The following is a 22,717-nucleotide window of genomic DNA, read 5'->3' on the forward strand; positions in this document are numbered from 1 at the left end:
CCATTTTATGAAATGTTTGAAAATGCGAAAAGACCTCTGATTTATGTTTAAGGAAGTAAATCCAAGTATGCGTAGAGAAGTCATCAACAAAAATTACATAATATGCATATCCACCTTTTGATATGACCGGTGCGGAACCCCAAACATCCGAATGCATTAACTCAAGTGGTCTAGATTAAACAAAAGTTATATCATAAAATGGTAATCTTTTCATTTTATCAAGAATACAATCTTTATAAGCAAAATTTTAAGAATTACAAATTTTTCCTAAATTTGGAAAATGTTGGATTTGGATATATGTGGATGGCCAAGTCTTTTGTGCCATAGATCCAAATCCAATTTCTGAACATTATAGCAAAAGGCATTCTTGGGTATTTCTAAAAAATCCATATAGTACAATTCTCCTGTATGGCCTTCCCCAATCAGTTTCTTTGACTGGCAATTCGGGATTGGAGAAAGATGAGACAACTGCTCCGGTTGAGGCTTCAGTTGAGGAAGATGCTCCCTTGAGAAGAGGTTGAAGGATTTCCATTAATTGTGCCATGGACACGAGTGCATCTTAATTGGTTTGATCTTTTGATTCTTGTGATGAACTAACAGATGCAATTTTCTTTTCTTCTCTTCTCTTCAATTTAGGACATTGAGGCCTATAGTGCCCCGATTCATGACAATCGAAACCATCTATTATTCTCCACAACCCTTTTCCTCAAATGTGATGCTTTATGATTGAAGCCTACATCAAATAATTGATATCATTTAATTTTACGAGCATGATGGTGACTTTATCATTGTCATCCATTTTTACAAGAGTGAAGAAGTGAGAGAGAGGTGATGAGAGAGAAGAAAAAATAAAAATAGAAAAATATGAAAAAAGAGAAGAGGACAAGAGCATAATCACGATCTTTGTGTGGCCAACGATCCTCTAAAAGTCTTCTTCCTTCAACTATGATGACCCAAAAGCACTTGAACCATGAACAAGGAGATGAGTCAATTTTTGCTAGAGGCACAAAAAACGAGGTGACAACTCTTCCAAGATCTAGAAGCTTTCGAGCTCTGATACCATGTAAGGAAATGAGGATCTTCCACGAAAGCACAAATGCTTGCAATAGGTGTCTATTGAAGACACTACAATCATAACCCACAAAAGGGCATAAATGGAAGAACACAAAAGATCAAATAATAAACTTTATTTCATTCACATGAAATGCTTAAAAAGCATTGTTACAAAGGAGAGGGGATCACCCTATTTATACATTAAGAGAGAAGAGCTCTTAAAGGAGCTCTCATAGAGAGTCGTTGGAGCTAGTCCAACGACTCTAATTGTAGCCGCTGGACTAGCTCCAACGGCTATACCAACTAGTCAAGATCTAGTTGGATCTTGACTAGTTCAAAGTCTAGTTCAAAACAAACTAGACAAAAATAAAAATACAAAAAGAAAAGAAAATTAAATAAATATAAATATTACATATATTATATTATTGTATTATATATAATTACATTTGTATTTTTAAGAATCATCATAGAAAATGACAAAGGAGTTATTGAAATTAAATTAATTTTAAAGAAAACTTTTGATATGTCTAACTTGGGGGTTTTGAGATATTTTTTAGGAATTGATGTTACCTACTCTCCTAGAAGATATATTCTCTCTCAGATGAAATTGGATGCTGACATATGTGCTAGGTCAGGAGTTTCAAATAAAAAGAAGGTGGAGACCCTAGGAAGTTATAAATGCAAAATTAAGACTTGAAGATGGCATATTGCTTGAAGATCCTACTCTATATCGTTAATTGATTAGATCTCTCACCTACCTTTCCATCACCCGACCTGATATCGCTCATGCTGTTTATGCCGCAAGTCAGTTTCAGCATGCCCCTACCACAGTTCACATGGTTGCAGTTATGAGGATTGTGCGATACATTAAAAACACTATCTTAAAAGGGATTTTCTTATCCTCTTCTTCATTTTTAGATTTAACTGCCTATACTGATGCTGATTGGGGTGGTAACCCAAATGATAGAATGTCAACTATTGGTTTTTGTATTTTTTTAGGAGATTCGTTGATCTCTTGGAGGTATAAGAAACAACAGAAGGTCTCGCTATCCTCAACTAAGGCATAATATCAAGCAATGACAACGATAACAATGAAGCTTTTTTGGCTCAGGTCTCTTCTCCAAGACATGAGAGTTTCCATCTCTAAATCCTCGAAGATGTGTTATGACAACAAAAGTACAATCTACATAGCAAGCAATTACACCTTCCATGAAAGAACCAAACACATTGAGATGGACTGCCACTGTGTTCGTGATGAATATTTAAAAAAAAACTATTGAGTTGCCATATGTCACATCAGAGTACTAACTTGCGGAATTCTTCACCAAAGCCCTTCCCTCTCTTTATTTTATTTTTCTACTTGACAAACTTTTAGTGATCTCATCATAAGTTTGAGGGAGGGAGGGTGTTAAAATGTATGCTATTATATACATATATATATATATCAAAATATATATATGTATATAGTTGTATATTGTCATAACCCTCAGGGGTATTTTTGTCTTTTTATCATATGTACTTAGCACAGTCCACTAGGGACTTTTCTTTCTTTTTATTTTTTACTTTTTTGCTTTTACATTTTTGACTGTTTTGACCATGGACAAAACTGTCCATATTATAGGACTGTTGAGATCCTTGGGGAGCTCCCAACAACTCTATTGAGCTCCCCTTTGTTGTATAAATAGATGACCTTCTCCCCTCTTAATTATATTGATCTTTAGACCATTTTATCAACAAAATACATTATTTATTTTATGTTATCTTGTGCTCTCTTGTGCTACTGTGCCTAGGCATCTTGTGACTCTATGTATTTTGCCCCATAGTTTAAAAACTGGTCGGGTTGACCTGGTGACTCGGCCCGGATCGCCCAGTCACCGGGTAAAAAAACAGGTGTGACCTAGCTTTAACAAAACTGGGCCGAGTCATGGGCGAGTCGTGCATAAATATACGTATATAATATATTTTATATATAATTACATATATTATACAAAATATAAATATTATGTATTTTATATATAAAAATATGATTATACATATATTAATAAAATTATACATTAAATATATTATAAAAATATCATATAATGTATATTATATATAATATATTGGTAAAATACTATAGAATATAGATAATATATACATATATTTATATATTTTATATAAAAAATAAAGTTAACATGACCCGGCTGAGTCACGAGTCACTCAAGGACGAGCCGAGTAACGAGTCACCGGGTTTTAAAACATTGTTTTGCCCATTAATGGCCTTGTGACTTTATGTATCTTGGCCATTAGTGGCTTGTTATTGTGTGTTTAGAGATATCACTTGTGATCCTTCATTTCATTACAACATTGTGTATTTGGGTCTTGCTTGTGATCTGAATTAAACTAAACTTGGGTTCATGGACACCATTTTTTACTGAATGAAGACCTGTACCCTCATCAGTCTACCCATTCCATATTGGTTAAAAACGTATCAGATTGTACTGGAAATTGGTAACTGTTATCTGTGCAGTCAAAATTTTCTACTTTGGTATGGTCACCGGAGAATTGAAAGAGCAGCTGGAAGAGAAATTGGCATAGCTGTTGGTAATTACCACCTCTATTTGGTGGCAGTCGGATTGATGAATTGGAGTCAGCAACTGCCATGCCATTCTCATCACTTCTTAAAAATTCCTTCCTCCTGAGCAAATTCTGGTGCTAGGAATTCCCCTGTTCTTCTCCAGAGCCCTCCGATGGTCAGCTTCCAAATAAAGCCCAAATTCAGGTGCAAGAATTAAGGGAAATATGATGTGGACCAAGGAAGGCTCAAGGCTTGTCAAATTGCTGATAAAAAAACAACCGACAACAGTGCAAACCATGGATAAGACTACATCTTTTTTCTCTTTTATGAAAAGAAGAGCCCAGCACTTTTCGAGAAAATTTAGTAGGATCCCTACATAAACTGCTGCCCTTATGGTGGCCTTATAAAGTTGCACTACTGGTTTCTTTATTTTTTTGGTCACTGCCAGTTATGTATAAGAAAATAACATATAATAGGGGCCTTATGTGATTTGGTGAAGGTGTCACTCTCCCATAACAGAATCCAACTTTTTTCTCATAAAATTCATTCAACTAAAATGCTTACATCTATAGATCTGTTTTTCGGTGTTGACAGGCAGATGTGTGCTAAATTTTGAGCTCAGAATCTGGCAAAAGTTGATGGGTATGTGGCTCTCTTTTTAATTAACTGGCTTTATCATGGACCTTAAGTCATAATGCTCTGTTTTTTTGCCTGTCCAAAAGGACGAGAATATTTGGTACCCTCATGGGAAGCCCCTAGTTGGAACTTGGAACTCATAGGAGAAGGTTGTTTTGACCAAATTTAACCCCATCGATGTGTTCAGCATGACCTCAAAATAGTAAGTATCGACACTTGGAACATATTTTTCCGATGTAAAAATACGATTTTATAAGGGTTCAAAATTTGGTACACTGTAAGCCATTGATTTAACAACTGCTGCAAAATCTTACATACAAGTTGGAATAACATGACCCAGGCACCAATTTCTACTAACCCAAACATGTAGATCACATCTGGGGGCCAAGACGTGTAAAAAATATTGCAGTTTTTTACTAGGGGGTTCCTTACCCACGAGGGTAGCAAACATTAACCCATATATAATTGCCTTAGAGAATAGTTTTTGTATTAGGTCGTGTATTAAAACATAAGCAAGATCTGTAAGGTGGATCTTTTATAGTTTGGAAACATATTACATAAGATAACCAACAATTGTAAACCTAAATACAAAGGAAGCAGATATTCTAATATTAGGGTAAAATTTACTGCTAATATTTTTTTAGATGCACCACAAGTGCCAATGAAGGAGAAAGGGAGTACTGATCTATAGGTGAAGGGGACCAAGGACATATTGGGGAAGTGAAGGGTGAGATATGGTTCCCGTAGATGTCTTACTCTTCTTTTCTTTTTCCTTTTCCTTTTTCTTCTTTTCTTTTTTTTTCTAAGGGTGTGACTAGAGCTCTAATTGCACAAATCTGAGATTGTAATAACCCCTCACCATTGTGAAAACCTTAATAAGTTGCACCAGAACCGAGGTATATATATATATATATATATATATATATATATATATATATATATATATATAGAGAGAGAGAGAGAGAGAGAGAGAGAGAGAGAGAGAGAGCACGTTAATTCAATTAGGGCTAATCTCTTCTAAGTTAAATAGAGAGAAGCCAATATAAAAAATTACTTACAAGTCCCTCCTTATTTATGAAATATCCAATATCCTACCTTTTAAGAAAACTTAAGCTTAAAAACTCAATAGGACCATTAATCTTAACACTCCCCCTCAAGCTGGAGCATAGATATCAATCATGCTCAGCTTGTCACAACATTTTGAGAAATTTGGTCTAGCAAGAGGCTTTGTAAACATAACTGCAACTTGGTCCTCCGACTTTAGATATTTGGTAGCAATATGACCAGCTTGAACCATATTTCTTACATAGTGGCAATCAACCTCAATATGTTTTGTCCTCTCATGGAAGACTAGATTGTTCGCTATATATGTGGCTGCCTTGTTATCACACATCATTGTCATAGGAGATGAAACCTTTACCTGAAGATCATTTAGTACTGTTCGAACCCACATTAATTCAACAGCTGTTTGGGCCAAAGCCCTATATTCAGATTCTGCACTCGACCTAGCAACCACATTTTGCTTCTTATTTCTCCATGAAATTAGGTTATCTCCCATAAACACACAGAATCCTGTGGTAGATTTTCTATCCACTACAGATCCTGCATAGTCAGCATCAGATTAAGCCACTATTTCCAGGGTTCCACCTTTCTTGAATAATAACCCTTTTCCAGGAGAAGATTTTAAGTACCTGAGAATCATTATTGCTTCATTCCAGTGTACCTCAGTAGGTTTATCCATAAATTGGCTAACCTTGCTTACTGCTAAAGCGATATCAGGTCTGGTCACAGTTACATATAATAGCTTTCCTACCAGTGAGCGATAACTTTTGCTATCAACAGATTTCGACCCTTCTTCAAACAACTGAACTTTATGGTCTATGAGAATATTTGCTGGTTTAGCTCCTAACATTCCAGTCTCTTTTAATAAGTCAAGAACATACTTCCGTTGAGATAAAACCATCCCTTCACGGCTCCTGGCAACTTCTATACCCAGAAAATATCTAAGTGAACCAAGGTCTTTTGTAACAAAATGTTTCTGAAGATGAGCCTCTGTAGCTTCGATATCTTTCATATCATCTCCTGTAAGAATGATGTCATCCACATATACCACCATAACAACAATACCTGATTTAGTTTTCTTAATAAATAGAGTATGGTCTGTCGCCGACCTATTGAAACCAAAACTTGACATCACTTCAAACAACTTTTGAAACCATGCACGCGGACTTTGTTTCAAACCATATATCGCCTTTCTCAATCTACACACCTTCTGACACTCCCCCTCAACCTCGAATCCAAGAGGTTGTTGCATGTATACTGTCTCAGATAGATCCCCATATAGAAATGCATTTTTCACATCTAATTGACACAAACTCCATCCGTGGTGAACGGCAACAGAGAGAACAAGACGAATGGTACCCATCCATGCAACAGGAGAAAAAGTTTCAAAGAAATCAATATCATAAGTCTGAATATATCCTTTTGCTACTAATCTGGCCCTGTACCTTTCAATAGAACCATCTGATTTGTACTTTATTGTATATACCCATTTACATCCAACAATGTCAGCATCCACTGGGGAATCAACTAGATCCCATGTATGTTAAGACAATAAAGCATCCATTTCTTCTTGCATAGCCTGCTTCCACCTGTTATCGAGCTATGCCTGTTGATAGTTCAGAGGAATAGTTTCAGTTGATAAGGCTGAAATAAATGCTTTCATTTGATTTCCAATTCTGGCATCGGACACAAAATGAGATATGGGATATAAGGTACATTGTCGTGTGCCCTTCCGTAGAGCAATTGGCCTGTTATCATCATCATGAAGGTCTCTGTTATCAGTAGTACTTACCTCAGGAGAAGAAGAAGATGAAGGCACTGGAGGAGGTGGAGCTCTACGCACATATACCAATGGAGGATTATGAAACCGTGAGGAAGATAAAGTTTGGTTCGGTAATGGGGGCTCAAATTCCAAAGGAAAATGAGGTATAGGAAGTGGAAAAGAATCAGCTGGATTAACTTGCATCTGAGTGCCGGTACTAGAGTAATATGGAATGAATTCCAAGAAAGATACATCCGCACTGACATACTCTCGTCGAGAAATTGGATCATAACATCTATACCCCTTTTGATTTTTTGGATAACCTATAAACATGCATTTTGTAGCTTGAGTAGATAATTTATCATGGTCAGGTCCAAGTTTGTCCACAAAACAAACACACCCAAAGATTTTAGGAGAGAAATAGAAGAGTGGGGCATTAGGATTTAGGATATGTAGCGGAATTTGATCTCCTACGGAAGATGAAGGCATGCGATTGATCAGATAACAAGCAGTGATAACCGCATCACCCCAATATAACGCAGGAACATTGGATTGAATCATAAGGGTACGTGCGACATCAAGAAGGTGCCTGTGTTTTGCTCAGCCACACCATTTTCTTGAGAGGAATAAGCACAAGTAGTTTGGGGTAGAATGCCATGGTCTTGATAAAATTACAACAAGGCTTTTGTTTTGAACTCAAGAGCATTATCAGTGCGAACAATCTTGACAGCAGATTCAAACTGAGTTTTTATTTTAAGAATTAAGGATTTGATAATACTTGGAACTTGAGATTTTTCTTTTATTAAAAACACCCATGACAACTTCGAGAAATCATCAACAATAACAAGATAATAACGACATTGAGTCCTGGTAGGAATCTTACTAGGACCCCATACATCTGCATGAAGAAGTTCAAAAACCTTATGACTAGTCTGACTCTGACTAGAAGGGAGCGAACTACGATGATGCTTGCCCAACTGACATGCTTCACACTGAAATGATGTAGTAGAGGGAATTTGAGAGAAGACATAACGAAGCTTTGACAATGAAGGATGACCAAGACGACGATGCCACTGAACAGGATTGGATGAGTGTTCTACTACAACATAAACATCGCCCATTGGATGATGTAGGTAGTAGACTCCATTTTCTTCATAGCCTCCACCAATCTTCTTCCCTTCAGCAAATTCTGAAAATGACAACCCATCGGGTCAAATATCACTCTACAGTTTAATTCTTTGTTTAGACAACTAACAGAGAGTAAACTTTGAGGGAATGAGGGAGCATGGAGAACATTTTTCAACTGCAAGGAAGAGGATATAAAAATATTTCCCAGACCAACAACAGGTGAGGAACTCCCATATGCTAATGAGACTCCTCGATGAACAGTAATATCTTTTAGATCTGAAAAGAAAAGCGAATTCCCACACAGATGTCTGGATGCACTAGAGTCAATAATCCACTTACTATCATTCAGATGAAGATGATCTCCTGTTGAGTAGGCCACACCAGCTACAGGAGAAGAGGAGCTTGAAGGACAACGAGCTATCAGCTCATCATATTCTGCTCGACTAAGGATGATACTGTCATTTGCAGAAGTGTTATCATTTGCATTTGCTATCTCTAGTGTAGTAACATTAGCTTTTGGAACATTAGACTTTGATGCAGAAGAGGTTGGTCGTCCATGCTTATCCCAGCAACAATCTTCTAAATGTCTAGATTTTTCACAGAAAGTACATTGAAGTTTGCCTCTACCTCCCATACCTCTTCCACGCCCTCGTTCTCTAATATTCTGAAAATTTCCACGTCCATAACTAGATGAGACAGCTTGGGCAGATGACTGGGACATAGGTTGAGATTGTGGAAGAGAAATCACAAGTCTACTGAGACGATTGTATGCATCAGCAAGAGTAGGTACATCGGATCCAGTTAGCATTTGGACTTTTGCAACAGAGAATTCTGAAGATAAACCTGTGAGAAACTGAGCAACCATAGTCTGTTCCTGATGATCTTTTTGCTGCGAATAACAAAGAAGTCTGTGGGCATTGAGTCTTTCAAATGCTGCTTTTACTGAGGCATAATACTGAGCCAAGGTCTGATCTCCTTGCTGCAAATTGTATATCTCTTGTTCGACTTGCAGGATACGACTCACATTAGTCTCTTGAGAGTACGTATCTCGAAGATTGTCCCACATCTGTTTGGCTGTATAATAGTAAATTAATCCATCTGCAATATGAGGTTCGACACTATTCATGATCCATGACATAACTATGTCATTATCTTCGTCCCAAGTAATATATTTTCCTACCTTTTCATTAAGTTCAGTTTCCAACAAAATGTATTTTCTACGATGTCCAGATACCGACATCATAAAAGTTCTGGACCACCTGGCATAGTTTGTTTCATTCAATCTCACAGAAGAACCATACGAGAAGGGGTTTGCAAATGCCTTATATTCCCCACTAGTTTCAATTTTGGAATCAAATTTCGAAACTTCACCCATAATGAAGAGTACTCACACGGTGATATAACTGCAATTAACCAAAAGAAATTCACTGTATTAATCTCTCAGATTCTGAATCTGGGATGTTTATCAACCACACACGACTATGTCACGACTTCAGTGCTGAATTAACAGTTTCAGCTGATACAGGAACAACATGTTCATCAGCCGCACACTTTCAGCTGATACAAGAACCACGTGTTTTATGATCACGCAACAGCCACTTTCATGACACACTTTCAGCTGATACAGGAACAACGTATTTTATGATCACGCAACAGCCACTTTCACTACCACACAAGGCTATTTCACCACATCAGAATCAAATTCAAGCCAGTAGAGACAGCGTTTTTCACGATCTCATTGGGTTATTCAACCCACATCAGAACTAATAATAAAAATCAGAAATGTAGATCTGAAAAACTAGAACAGAATCAAACTCGGCATCCATTATGAGCAGCTGTACTCCCACATTAATCCCACGACATAAAAAATGCTCCCACAAAACAGGATTTACATAAAAAAATTTTATTTGCTCGCAACACCCAACTCTGCCGCAACCCGATCCAGTTAACATATGTATCACCGTAACCTTCAGATCTGATTACAGATCTGTGTCATGACATTAGTCAGACATCAGATCTGTGATCAGATCTATTGCAATTAGAAGACAAGCAAAGATACACACACCTGTTTACAGTTTAATTTTTTTTCGGGCCTTTTTTGATGTAGATCGACACTGTTTATTTTTTCAGCCTTTTTGATGTCGATCAATCACGTGCTCACGCTCCCGAGATCCACTGCTCTAATACCATGTGAAAACCTTAATAAGTTGCACCAAAACCGAGGCAGAGAGAGAGAGAGTGAGAGAGAGAGAGAGAGAGAGAGAGAGAGAGAGAGAACACGTTAATTCAATTAGGGCTAATCTCTTCTAAGTTAAATAGAGAGAAGCCAATATAAAAAATTACTTACAAGTCCCTCCTTATTTATGAAATATCCAATAACCTACCTTTTAAGAAAACTTAAGCTTAAAAACTCAATAGGACCATTAATCTTAACAACCATTTGTTGAGGGATTTCACAAATGGGAAGAGGTTTTGTGAGTGAGAAGGGATTTAAGTTTGCTTCTTCAACCGTTTAGTTAGGATTAATCTGCATGTGTGGATCTTGTTTGTTAATTGATACAGATTGTGGATATCTATTATCTTGCCTATAGCTGATTTTCCTATTTTACAAATCAAACAAAAGAAAAAAGATTCACATACTTTCTCCAGCTGCAATCAAACAAAAGGGAGCTAGACTCAGATCATGAAACTGATAATTTTTCAATGTGACAAAAACTCCAAGGAGTATTTATCACTGGTAGAAAATAATCACAGGGAGATTTTGTCAACTGCAATCAATGACACCCTTAGTGTTCAATTCTTTCTCGCTATCTCTCTCCAGCTTTCTGCTATTGCATCAAAGGAAATCTTTCTGTAAAATCTCTCTTAAACATGTCATAAAGGTGCTCCCTTTATGTTTTCACAATGTTTTACTTTGATAAAATCCTGGTACATTTTTCAAGTTTTGATTAAATATATATTTTTTACCATTTAATGACAGTTTGGAATGGCTTTCACTATGAAGCTTGAGTTGGCATTTGCTTCTTTTTACTTTTGCTGCCATTAAGTACAGACAAGCAGTAGGAATATTCCTTCATGACGAGGAAAGCTAACAGCTGTGCCATATGCGAAAATTCAAATCTTCCTTCTATATGTGCTGCTTGTGTCAACTCCAGGTAATCTTTCCTAAGATCAGCTCTTAAATTCTATTACTGTGCTGTTCTTTTTCTTGCCTATGCAATCCCTGATATCTTATTGTATGGATTATGTCCTCTTTTGGCAACCTAAGAGACAATAAAATGATTATGAGACAGTTTTTCCTATGAATTCACCAGTTTAGGTTCTCATGCTTGCGTTAATAATGTTTCTTGTGAGTGGCTCATTGCATTCTATTGGTGCTTCTAAAGAATTAATGGAACAGAAAAGTGGCACTCTGAATCCACTTTGTTGCTGCGTTTTGAAGGAAGTACTCATAGTTGTGTTTCTTCAAAAGAAGGTCACCAAGTATGGGACATGTGACACCACTTTTTTATGAACACAGTGTCGTATTCTTTTCTTTGTTACCTTACTGCACATGTTTGACCCACCTGTCAGTCTAATCTGCTGCTAAGGCTCTGCATGGGCCAAAGTTTGTTGAGCTTTGGCTCTTGATCTCAGCTCTTTAAGGATATTGAACTGCTTGAGCTTCAACCTAGCTGGTGTTTTTTTGTGGTATTTCATAGATGTAACTTGTGATCATATAAAGGGAATCCTCAACACTTGAAACCTGCAACCTCTGAGTAAATAGCCTCACCAACTACACTAAATAATACTTTATTTTATTATGTATCTACATAAGCACACTGGGTAATACTTGATGTGTCACATATCAACTGTAGGTAGACAAAAAATATGCACAGGCACAGACACATTTACTTGCAAACCCTCACAGTAGAAGCATTGTATCTCGTGAACTGCAAGCTTATGTGTGCTATTCAGGAGGTTGCTCTAGCTTGGCTCATTTCTACAGTGGCTTACAAAATAGAGTTGAGCTAAGCTTGTTAAATCCTGTTTCCTGAGCTGGAGCAAATTTTCACAACCTGAGCCTACATTACTCATGAACATCTTGTCTCATTTGCACTTCTACCTCCTTGATTTTCATTACTCATAGTCAAGCATTTCATTTTGCATTTCTCTACTTCCCAATATATAAATAAATTGGCGGAAGACTTGAGCTAAAAATGCTAATTGCATCTAGTAGTGGTTGAGTTGGTGATATTTTTTGATGTGATTCAATTTATGGTTGAGTGTTCTATCCATTATACCTTTGAACTTTTTACCTTGTGTAAAGTTGTATGTATTTTCATGTCTTATGCTAATTTGATTGATTTTGGAAATAGCTTTGAGTTCCTATCAGTTGCCTTTTCTTTTTGTTCTATAACTGCGGCATTGACTACTCACCTAGTGGTTCCTATATTCTTTGACAGTTTGTTGTTTTACTCTTTTACAGCGCTAACAATTATTATGCAACATTGAAAGCATTACGACAAACTCGTGATTGTATGTATGTGAAACTGAGTGGGAAGCTAATTGCTAAGGTTTGCTATATCTTTTTCTTTTTAAGATGCATCAGTAAATTTATCTAACTTATATAAACTGTTTTCCATATTCAGAATTATCGTAAGTTACAGGCTGTTAAATCAGTCAGCTTCATGACATGGGAAGTTATTATCAATTTCTTTGACCTTGGTTTGGAAATTTCTCCTATGAGTGCATATTTATGTTACCAAGATTGATAAGGAATGTTTACTTCAGGTTCTCGTTTCCACTTGCTATTTTTGCTATGCAAGTCATTTTTGTTTGGCCTTACCTTTTTTCTTTAGACATAAATTCTTTCTAGGCTAAACTATGTTAAACTTTGAGAGAAAAAATCCTAAAAGTTTTTTAGAGAAGAAATGAGAGGGCATTCCCATTTTTCTTTCTTGTTATATCATGAAAGAACAACAATATTATATCATGATTTTTTAGGCCATGTGAAAATTTCAAGATTTTGAAAAATCTTGTTATCTTCTTTAGTAATTTTTGTTGATAAGTAGAGATTCAAGATCTTGGAGATATATAAGATGTGATTGACATAAAGTGAATAATAATCACAATGAAATGCCACCAAGGGGCTACAAGAGATCACCAAAAGTTTGTTAAGAAGAAAAAGAAATCGTGGTAGAGGGAAAGCTTTGGTGAAGAAGTCCGCAATCCGAAATTCGGACTGAACATATGGTAGAGTAATTGTTCCCTTCAAGATTTCTTCTCGAACGTAGTGACGATTCATCTCAATGTGCTTCGTTCGTTCATGAAATGTGTGATTGTTGGCTATATATATGACACTTTTATTATCACAACCTAATTTTGAAGGTTCTGAGACATCAACTTCCATACCTAAGAGTAAGGATCTCATCCACACGACTTCGGTTGTTGCTGTAGCCAACACCCTATATTCAACTTCTGTGGAAGATAAAAAAATTTTCTGCTGCTTTTTACATCTCCAGGATACAAGAGAATCACCTAAAAACACACAAAAACTTGTAGTTGAGTGTCGGTTATTGAGATTTGCTCCCAGTCAGAATCAGTATATGCAATAAGATTTAAAAATGAGGAAGAGGATAAGAATAACCTTTTAGATATAGTCTTCTTTATATATCAAACTATTCTCAATACAATAATCATGTAAACTGACGTTGACGCATGCTGTAATTGACTTGCAGTATGTATTGCATGCGAAATATCCGGTCTAGTAATAGACAAGTACATTAATGATCCAATAAGTTGCCTATAAGGAGTTGGATCGTCTAATAAAACTCCGTCTTCAGCTCTCATTTTGGCATCAATTACTTCATGAGTGTCAACATATTTCGTGTCTGTGATTCTCGAATATGCAACAATATCAGCTGCAAACTTTATTTGAGATAAAATATATCCTCTAGGCAAATAGCCAGGCTACTTCAATACCTAAAAAATATCTCAAAAAACAAGGTCAGTCATATCAAAAGATTTCTTAAGTATAATTTTCATTTCCTCAACTTCCTTTTGATAATTCCCAGTGATGATTATATCATTAACATATAAGAGTAAGATGACAAGCGAAGTACCTGTAGATCTTACAAAAAGTGCAGTGTCAGTATGATTTAAAACCAAGGTCTAATATAGTTCCACTAAACCAGTCATATCATGCTTTAGGGGCTTGTTTAAGCTCATATAAAACCTTTCGAAGATGAAGAACCTGTTAAAATATGTATATATATATATATAAAATACCCGATAGGGGTATTTTGGTCTTTTTACATAGTTGTTTCTAGAAACAACTATTTTAAATAGGTTAGATTCTTTTTTATTTTTTCTCTTTTCTTTCTTTTTATTTTTGCCTTTTTAATATGCATTGGGGGTCCCACATAGTGTCGTAGGGGGGCCCTAACGACACTATGTGGGAGCCCCCAATGGCTTCCTTTTACTCTCTCATTTTTTTGTATAAATAGGGGTGTTCTCCCCTTATATTCTTAAGCTTTTAGAGCTCCTCTTCAATAAAGCTATTTACTTTTTATTTGTATAGCCTTTTTAAGGCTTGTTGTATTGTCCCATAGTAGACTTCTCTCTTATCTATCTCTTGTGCCTTTGTGTTTGTCCATTGTTGGACATTGTTAATGCATTAGCATTCTTATATTACACTTCCGCATACTTCATTACATGGTATCAGAGCCATATAGTTCTTGGAGTTGAAGTCGTGACAATGCTCTCCTTCTTCTCTCTCATATCCTATCCGTGCAAAAATTATATGATGTGGGCATCCGCAATGGAGAATAATCTCAAAGGAAAAAAACTTTGGGGTTATGTAATGGGTTCCATTCTGGAATCTCAACTGAAGCTCATCAAGATAGAAGGAGAAAGAAAAAGCTCTTGAGGGAAATGCTCGCCTCAAGGCTATTGAAGAACATCAAAGAAAGATGGAAGATTGGGAGATCAATCATGCAAAAATTCTTGCATGGTTCAAGAATAATGTAGAACTTAAGGTATGTGCTAATATAGCTAAATTTCGTAGAGCCAATGAGGCTTGGTTCTTTATGAAGGGTATCTATACCCAAAAAGATCTTGCAAGAGCCTATTTTTTGCAAGAAAAGTTAAGAACCATTAAACAAGGTGATTTGAGCATTCAAAAATATTATAGTGCTTTAAATCCCCTATGTGATGAATTAACACTTTTAGAGCCTAAGTGGGTGGCCATTGAGGATATGAAACTTAGCCAAAAACAAATGGAACAAGAAAGATTGTTTCAATTTCTATTTGGAATTCATCTAGAATTTGAGCAAGTAAGATCCTCCCTTCTACATAGATCTACTCTTTCTCTTTTGGAAGATGTTATTGTCGAAATTACTCAAGAAGAAACTCAGCTTGGCATGAATAAAAGTGTTGATGAGGTTTTAGTCATGTCTAAACTCGGCAACAATGCTAAAACATATAAACCCCCACACTTTGGGAGGCAATGTAACCATACCAACAATAATAACTATGGTAGAAGTAGAAAGATGATTGTTTGTTATCATTGTTATGAGTCAGGTCATATTAAACCCGCTTACCCCAAATTAAATGGAACTTTCAAGCTTAAGGTTGCTTCCGTTAAAGAATCAACCACCAAAAAGGAAGATGGAGGCAAGAATAAGAGATCTTAAAGAAATACTTGGACAAATTTTCATGGCTCTTCAACAAATTATCAAAGCTACCTCCTCTACATCGGGTACCGCCATTGCCTCCACATCACCACCTGATACGTATTCTTGGATTTTAGATTCCGGAGCATCTTTTTATATAACTCTCCATGAAAATGCTTTAACCAATGTATTCACCAATTCAAAAATATCTTGTCTCTACGGTCGATGAAACTTTTTTAAAAATAAAGAGTATAAGAACACTAATCCCAAAAATTCTCAATTTTTTTTTGTTCCAAAAGTTAGTGTTGTTCCAAAATTAAACCTAAACCTTTTTTCGGTTTCCTAAATTGCCGACCATGGATGTGAAATATCTTTTTCATCTAATGGTTGCTTTGTGCATGATCTCCAGTCCGAAAAGCAGATTGGGCAAGGCCATAGGAAGGGAGACCTCTACTTTATGGATCATTTGACTCTTCCTTCAAACTCATTTTATACTTATGTACAAGACAAGAGTATTAAAACTTGACATAAAAGACTTGGACATCCAAGCTACTCAAAAATGTATCCTTTTCCTTTTGGGAACAAATTTTGTAAAGAAAAAGATATGAATTGCAAAAATTATATTTTTGGGAAAATGAAGTGTATTCCATTTCCAATTAGAACATTTATTTCAACAAGACCTTTTGTATTGGTGCACTCGGATGTATGAGGTCCATCTTCGGTTATGTCTAAGGGTGACTATTCATATTATGTAACATTCATCGATGACTTTACTAGATATATATGGATCTATTTTCTTAATCTTAAATCAGAATTTTTCTCATTTTTTAAAGAATTTTGCATAAAAATTAAAAATCAATTTCAAAGTAATATATCCATTCTTAGATCCGATTTGGGCGGAGAATATCTATCCAATGATTTCCAAAATTATCTAAAGCAAAATGGAATTTGTCATCAAAGATTGTGTCCTAGAACACCTCAACAAAACGGGCCAGCAGAAAGAAAACATAGGCATATTGTAGAAACCGCTAGAACACTACTTATTTCTAAAAATATCCCTAAAAATTTTTGGGCCGAAGCCGTTTTAACTTTAACTTATTTAATAAATCGTATGCATTTATCTAATTTGAAAAATATTTCTCCTTATGAAAAACTTCTCAACATGGCACCCGACTTCTATCGCTTACGTATTTTTGGTTGCAAATGCTTTGTACTTTTATATAAAAGAGATAACTTGTCTCCAAAAGTGATTGAATACGTTTTCCTTGGATACGGTGAAAATAAAAAAGAATATAGATGCTTTAATTTAAAAAATAACAAACTTTATGTTTCCAAAGACGTGACCTTAGAAGATGAAAATGGTTTAAAAAATCTTGATAAGAAAGATGAAATTGGCTATATGTTTTTGTATGATCTTTCTCTAATGGAAGATATGCATACTAGTGATGATTCATTGAATCATTTTGAAATAATAGATGATACACATCATGAAAACTCTAATATTGAAATATCACTAAGTAGTGATGACATCATTGATAAAAACCCTTCAAGTTTATACCCGGCGTGAGCAAAATGAACCTATTAGGGCCTTAGAAAAATTCTCTCAAAACAATGAGTCTCTAGAAGAAACCCCTCTTAGACGATCTACTAGAGAATCCATTCCACCAAATAGGTTTATGTGATATGAAACACTAACACCTAATTATAGGGCTTGCTTAATAACTTTACACTCTCATCATGAGCCCGCACATTATAATCAAGCCAAAAATATACTTCATTGGATTGAAGCCATGAATATAGAACTAGATGCTCTTAAGAAAGCTAACACTTGAAAAATAGTTAAACTTCCTCCAAACAAGAAACCTATTGGGTGCCGGTGGGTTTTTAAAGTTAAGACTAAAAGTGATGGTACTTTAGAACAATATAAAGCAAGATTAATAGCTAAATGATATTCACAAGAATATGGTATTGACTGAGGAAAGTTTTGCACCCGTGGCTAGAATGACTAGTGTTAGGGATTTATTAGCTGTGGTGTCAACTAAAAAATGGCCTATATATCAATTGGATGTTAAAAATGCCTTCCTTAATGGCAAATTAAATGAAAAAGTCTATATGGATGCTCCGCTGGGATTTAACATTGAACAAGGAAAAACTCTTAAACTTTTAAAAGCATTATATGGTCTTAAGCAGTCTCTTAAGGCTTGGTATGATAGATTTAGTAATGTCATGACTAGTTTGGGTTTTCGTTCATGCTATACTGACACTGTTCTCTTTATGAAAAATGCAGGAACCAATATTGTTATTCTCCTACTTTATGTCGATGATATGATTATAATAGGGAATGATCAAATTGGTGTTTGTAATGCTAATGGATAATTTTGATATGTTTGACTTAAGATTCTTAAGATATTTTTTAGGAATTGAAGTTGCATTCTCCTCGAGGTTATATACTTTCTCAAACGAAACTTGTTGTAGATATATGTACTAAGTTTGGAATTTCAGATGATAAGAAGGTGGAAAATCCTGAAGTGCTCAATGCTAAATTAAGACTGGAGGATGGGATTCTTCTAGAAGATCCCACACCCTACAGACAACTCATTGGCTCTCTTACCTATTTGTCCATTACCAGACCAGATATTGTGCATGCCGTTCACTCTGCTAGCCAGTTTCAACATGCTTTTATAACTGTTCACATGAGTGTTGTACTACGAATCGCCAGATACATCAAGAATACCATTACTAAAGGGCTATTTTTATCCTCATCCTCATCATTAAAATTACTTGCTTATACTGATGCTGATTGGGGAGGAAACCTTAATGATAGAATCTCAACAACTGATTTTTGTGTCTTTTTAGGAGATTCTCTGATTGCCTGGAGATGTAAGAAACAATAGAAAGTCTCGCTATCCTCTACTAAAGCTGAATATCGGGCTATGACAACTACCACTATAGAACTCGTTTGGATACGAAGTCTTCTCAAAGATATGGCTGTACATATCTCCGGTCCTTTAAAGCTATGCTATGATAACAAAAGTGCAATTTACATTGCCAACAATCACACCTTCCATGAGCGCACCAAACATATCGAGATGGACTACCACTATGTACGTGATGAATATTTAAGAGGAACAATTACCCTGCCATATGTCACATCAGAGTATCAGTTGGTGGACTTCTTCACTAAAGCTCTTCCTGCTCTTCGTTTTATTTTTCTTAGCAAACTTTCAGTCATCTCCCCGTAAAGTTTCAGTGGGGGTGTTAAAATATATGTATAAACACACACACACACACACATATATATATATGTACAATAACTTATAGGGGTATTTTGGTCTTTTTACATAGTTGTTTCTAGAAACAACTATTTTAAATAGGTTAGATTCTTTTTTCTCTTTTTCTTTCTTTTTATTTTTGCCTTCTTAATATGCATTGGGGGTCCCACATATAGTCGTTGGGACCCCCCAATGGTCATAAATATGACCGTTGGGGGCTCCCAACGACACTATGTGGGAGCCCCCCAATGGCTCCCTTTTACTCTCTCCTTTTTTGTATAAATAGGGATGTTCTCCCCTTGTATTCTTAAGCTTTTAGAGCTCCTCCTCAATAAAGCTATTTACTTTTTATTTGTATAGCCTTTTTATGGCTTGTTGTATTGTCCCATAGCGGACTTCTCTCTTATCTATCTCTTGTGCCTTTGTGTTTGTCCATTGTGAATGCATTAGCATTCTTATATTACACTTCCACATACTTCATTACAGAACCATACCTTTTTAAATAGTCAGACTAGGGGGAGGATCCATGTAAACTTCTTCATTTAAATTTCAATTTAAGAACTCATTCTTAACATCTAACTGATATAAGCCAATTTCTAATGGATGTTATTGCAACTAGAGTCTTAACTATAGTCATGCGAGCTACCAGTGCGAAGGTTTCTTCATAGTCTATACCATATTCCTGAGAATACCCTTTTGCAACCAACCTAGCTTTATATCATTCTAAAGATCCATCACTCTTTGTTTTGACTTTAAATACCCATCTACATCATATTGTCTTCTTTCCCTTAGACAAATGTTAGACTTCCCAAGTATGGGTCTTATGTAATGCATCTAATTCTAGTTTCATAGCTTCAACCCATTCTTTTATGTCTTTGGCCTCTCTATAGTTAGATGGTTCATGATATGAGCGAATTGCTAGAAGGCATGTCCTATAATTTGGAGAAAATGATTCATATAAAACAAACCTACTTGGAATTCCAGGTATTCACTCAGATCTTCTAACACTAGGTTCTTCTATATTGAGTGGTTGATTATATTTTTCAAAAGCACATGGATGCTCCCCATTGTCACGTCTAGAGTATTGTATAAGGTTATGAATTGATTCTCTTTTTTTTCTTGGTTCATTATTTTGCTCAACATTATCACTAACTTCATCATCATTATTGTCATTATTGGACTTAGGCAATAAGTCAAACAAAAAGACATACTCGGATTCTTCCTTAGGTTTTTCAAGATCAAATCATTTTTCTTTTTCAAGAAATGTAACATTTCTAGATACATAAATCTTATCATTTTTTGAATCATAGCATCAATAACTTTTTTTATTATCAACATATCCAAGAAAAACACATTCAATAGCTTTAGGAGAGAGTTTGTTGTATTTTTCAAGAAGCACAAAACATTTACATCAAAAAACTCTTAACCTTTTCAAATCGGGAGTAGTTTTAACAAGTATTTCAATTGGAGATTTGTTTTCTAAGTTTTGAGAAAGCATTCTATTTATTAAATAGACCACAGTGAGAGGGGCTTCGGTCTAAAACCTTTTTGGAACTTCCTTTAAAATAAGTAAAGTTCTAGTAGTTTCACTAATATGGCAATGTTTTCTTTTGGCAATTCCATTGTCTTGATGAGTCCTAGGACATGATTTTTGGTGCAAAATGCCATGGGTTTTTAGGTAAAATTGAAATTCATTTGAAAGAAACTCTGCCCCGGAGTCGGAGCGGAAGATCTTAATATTTGTTTTAAATTGTTTTTTAACAATATTATAGAAATATTTAAAACATGAAAAGACTTCGGATTTGAGTCTAAGGAAGTAAATCCAAGTATGTCTACTAAAATCATCTATGAATATAACATAATATGACTAACCACCTTTTGACATAACGGGAGCGAGACCCATACATCCGAATGTATTAATTAAAAAATTTCACTAGTCAAAGAAGTTCTAGATCCAAAAGATAACATTTGCATTTTTTCATGTATACAATCCTTACAAAAATATTCTTTTTCCTTACAAAATTAATTGGATGTCCTAATTGTTTATGACAAAGATCTAAATCAAATTTTTATGCATGATTACAAAAACAATTTTTCGGTAGACATAAAGAGTTCATATAGTAAAAGTCTTCTCTTCTATGGCCATGCCCAATCAACTTTCCTGACTGGAGATCCTGCACTCAACAAGCCTTATATGAGAAGAAGGCCTTGCACCCATAATTAGAAATTTGAGAAACCGAAAGAAGGTTTAGGTCAAGTTTTGGAATAAGTTTAACATTTGGAACAAAGAACTTATTTGAATCACTTGTGGTTTTATAAAAATTTCTTATACTTTTAACTTTCAAAGATGTACCATCGGCGGTTGACACACATGAAAAATATGAATTAATGCAATTGGATAGTAAGAACTCATTATGTGTCATATGAAAAGAGGCTCTAGAATCCAAAATCCAAGAGGACTTACCTGAAGGAGAAGAGGAAGAGACGACGACTCCAAATGTAGAGGTAGTGACTTTTAGGATTTGTGAAACGATCTCCGCAATTTGGACAATCGTCAAATCATTGAAGTTGCCTTCTTTTCTTGTTTCTTCATGTATTGGCGACTCTTCACTTACTGTGGCCACTTTTTTGAATTTGGGACAATCCGGCCTTATATGCCCTGGTTCTTTACAACAGTGACAAGTAATTTTACCATCCTTGTATCCTCCCCCATTGTATCCACCCCTATTATATCCTTCTGTATTGAATTTTTTCTCAAAGTGAGGAGGTTTATAAGTTTTTACAAAGCTTCTAGGTCTTGATACGACAAACACCAAATCAATAGACTTGTGTATTCAAAGTCTAGTTTCTTCTTGACATATTTGAGCAAGAGCATCACTTATAGAATGAGCCAAGGTCTTACTCAGTAAAGAGGACCTAACCTGCTCAAATTCCGGTCGAGGACCATATAGGAAAGAAAAAAGGTTTTCTCTTTGATGATGTTGGTGGCAATCTTGAAATCCATAATATTCACAAACCATGAGAGTATTTGAGCGTTATTAGCCTCCCAATCTTCTATTTTGTCTTGATATTCTTGTAAAGCCTTCTTCTTTTCTTCCTCGGAGAGAGCTTTGATTTGATCTCCTTCTCTTTTCGTTAGCTTTAGATTTGGTTTGCCCACATCAAGTAGTTGCTTTCGTTGAGCTTGTAGGAGATGATGGAAGCAGATTCTCTTTCACCCATGTTGAAGAAATGAGCTTGAGGTTGAAGAACCAAGCTTGAAGACCACCACCACAAAGAGCGTACACCCAAGATGATTTTCATCACTACAAAAGCCCAGGGCTCTAATACCATATGTGTTCTGCTCTTCCGGTGTTTTTTTCGCTGTTCCGACCCCATAAATGTGTTGGACATGGTTGATTTACGAGGAATCCACACCTGGATCATGTGTTTTCGATGAAAAAATGATATTTGGAGCCTTGAAAATTTACAAAGATTTTGGACCGTTGATTTTTCGAACCTTATAAAAACCTACCCATGTGTCGGAATTGAACACTTAAAGAGCTGATCCCTATAAAATCAAATACATAGATCACATCTGTAAGGTCATAAA

The 22,717-nt window shown here is 35.6% G+C and overlaps 1 protein-coding gene across 8 annotated transcripts in view; it reads left to right on the forward strand.

The window, feature by feature from the left end:
- LOC149840809 (uncharacterized) overlaps positions 1 to 22,717 on the forward strand; it is a 122,896-nt gene that overhangs the window by 19,031 nt on the left and 81,148 nt on the right. For 3 of the 8 annotated variants that reach the window (XM_090003352.1, XM_090003349.1, XM_090003348.1), the window contains 2 exons: positions 11,179 to 11,353; positions 12,667 to 12,754. In XM_090003352.1, the coding sequence (XP_089859478.1) occupies positions 11,274 to 11,353; positions 12,667 to 12,754 (168 nt within the window). In that variant the 5' untranslated portion in view covers positions 11,179 to 11,273. Of the gene's footprint in view, positions 1 to 4,204; positions 4,253 to 4,396; positions 4,449 to 11,178; positions 11,354 to 12,666; positions 12,755 to 22,717 lie in introns of those variants that run through there. The other 5 variants (XM_090003351.1, XM_090003350.1, XM_090003353.1 and 2 more) reach the window with 4 other exon arrangements.

Source organism: Nuphar pumila, chromosome 4, assembly GCF_984573655.1.
Source record: "Nuphar pumila chromosome 4, dmNupPumi1.hap1.1, whole genome shotgun sequence".
Lineage (NCBI taxonomy): Eukaryota > Viridiplantae > Streptophyta > Magnoliopsida > Nymphaeales > Nymphaeaceae > Nuphar > Nuphar pumila.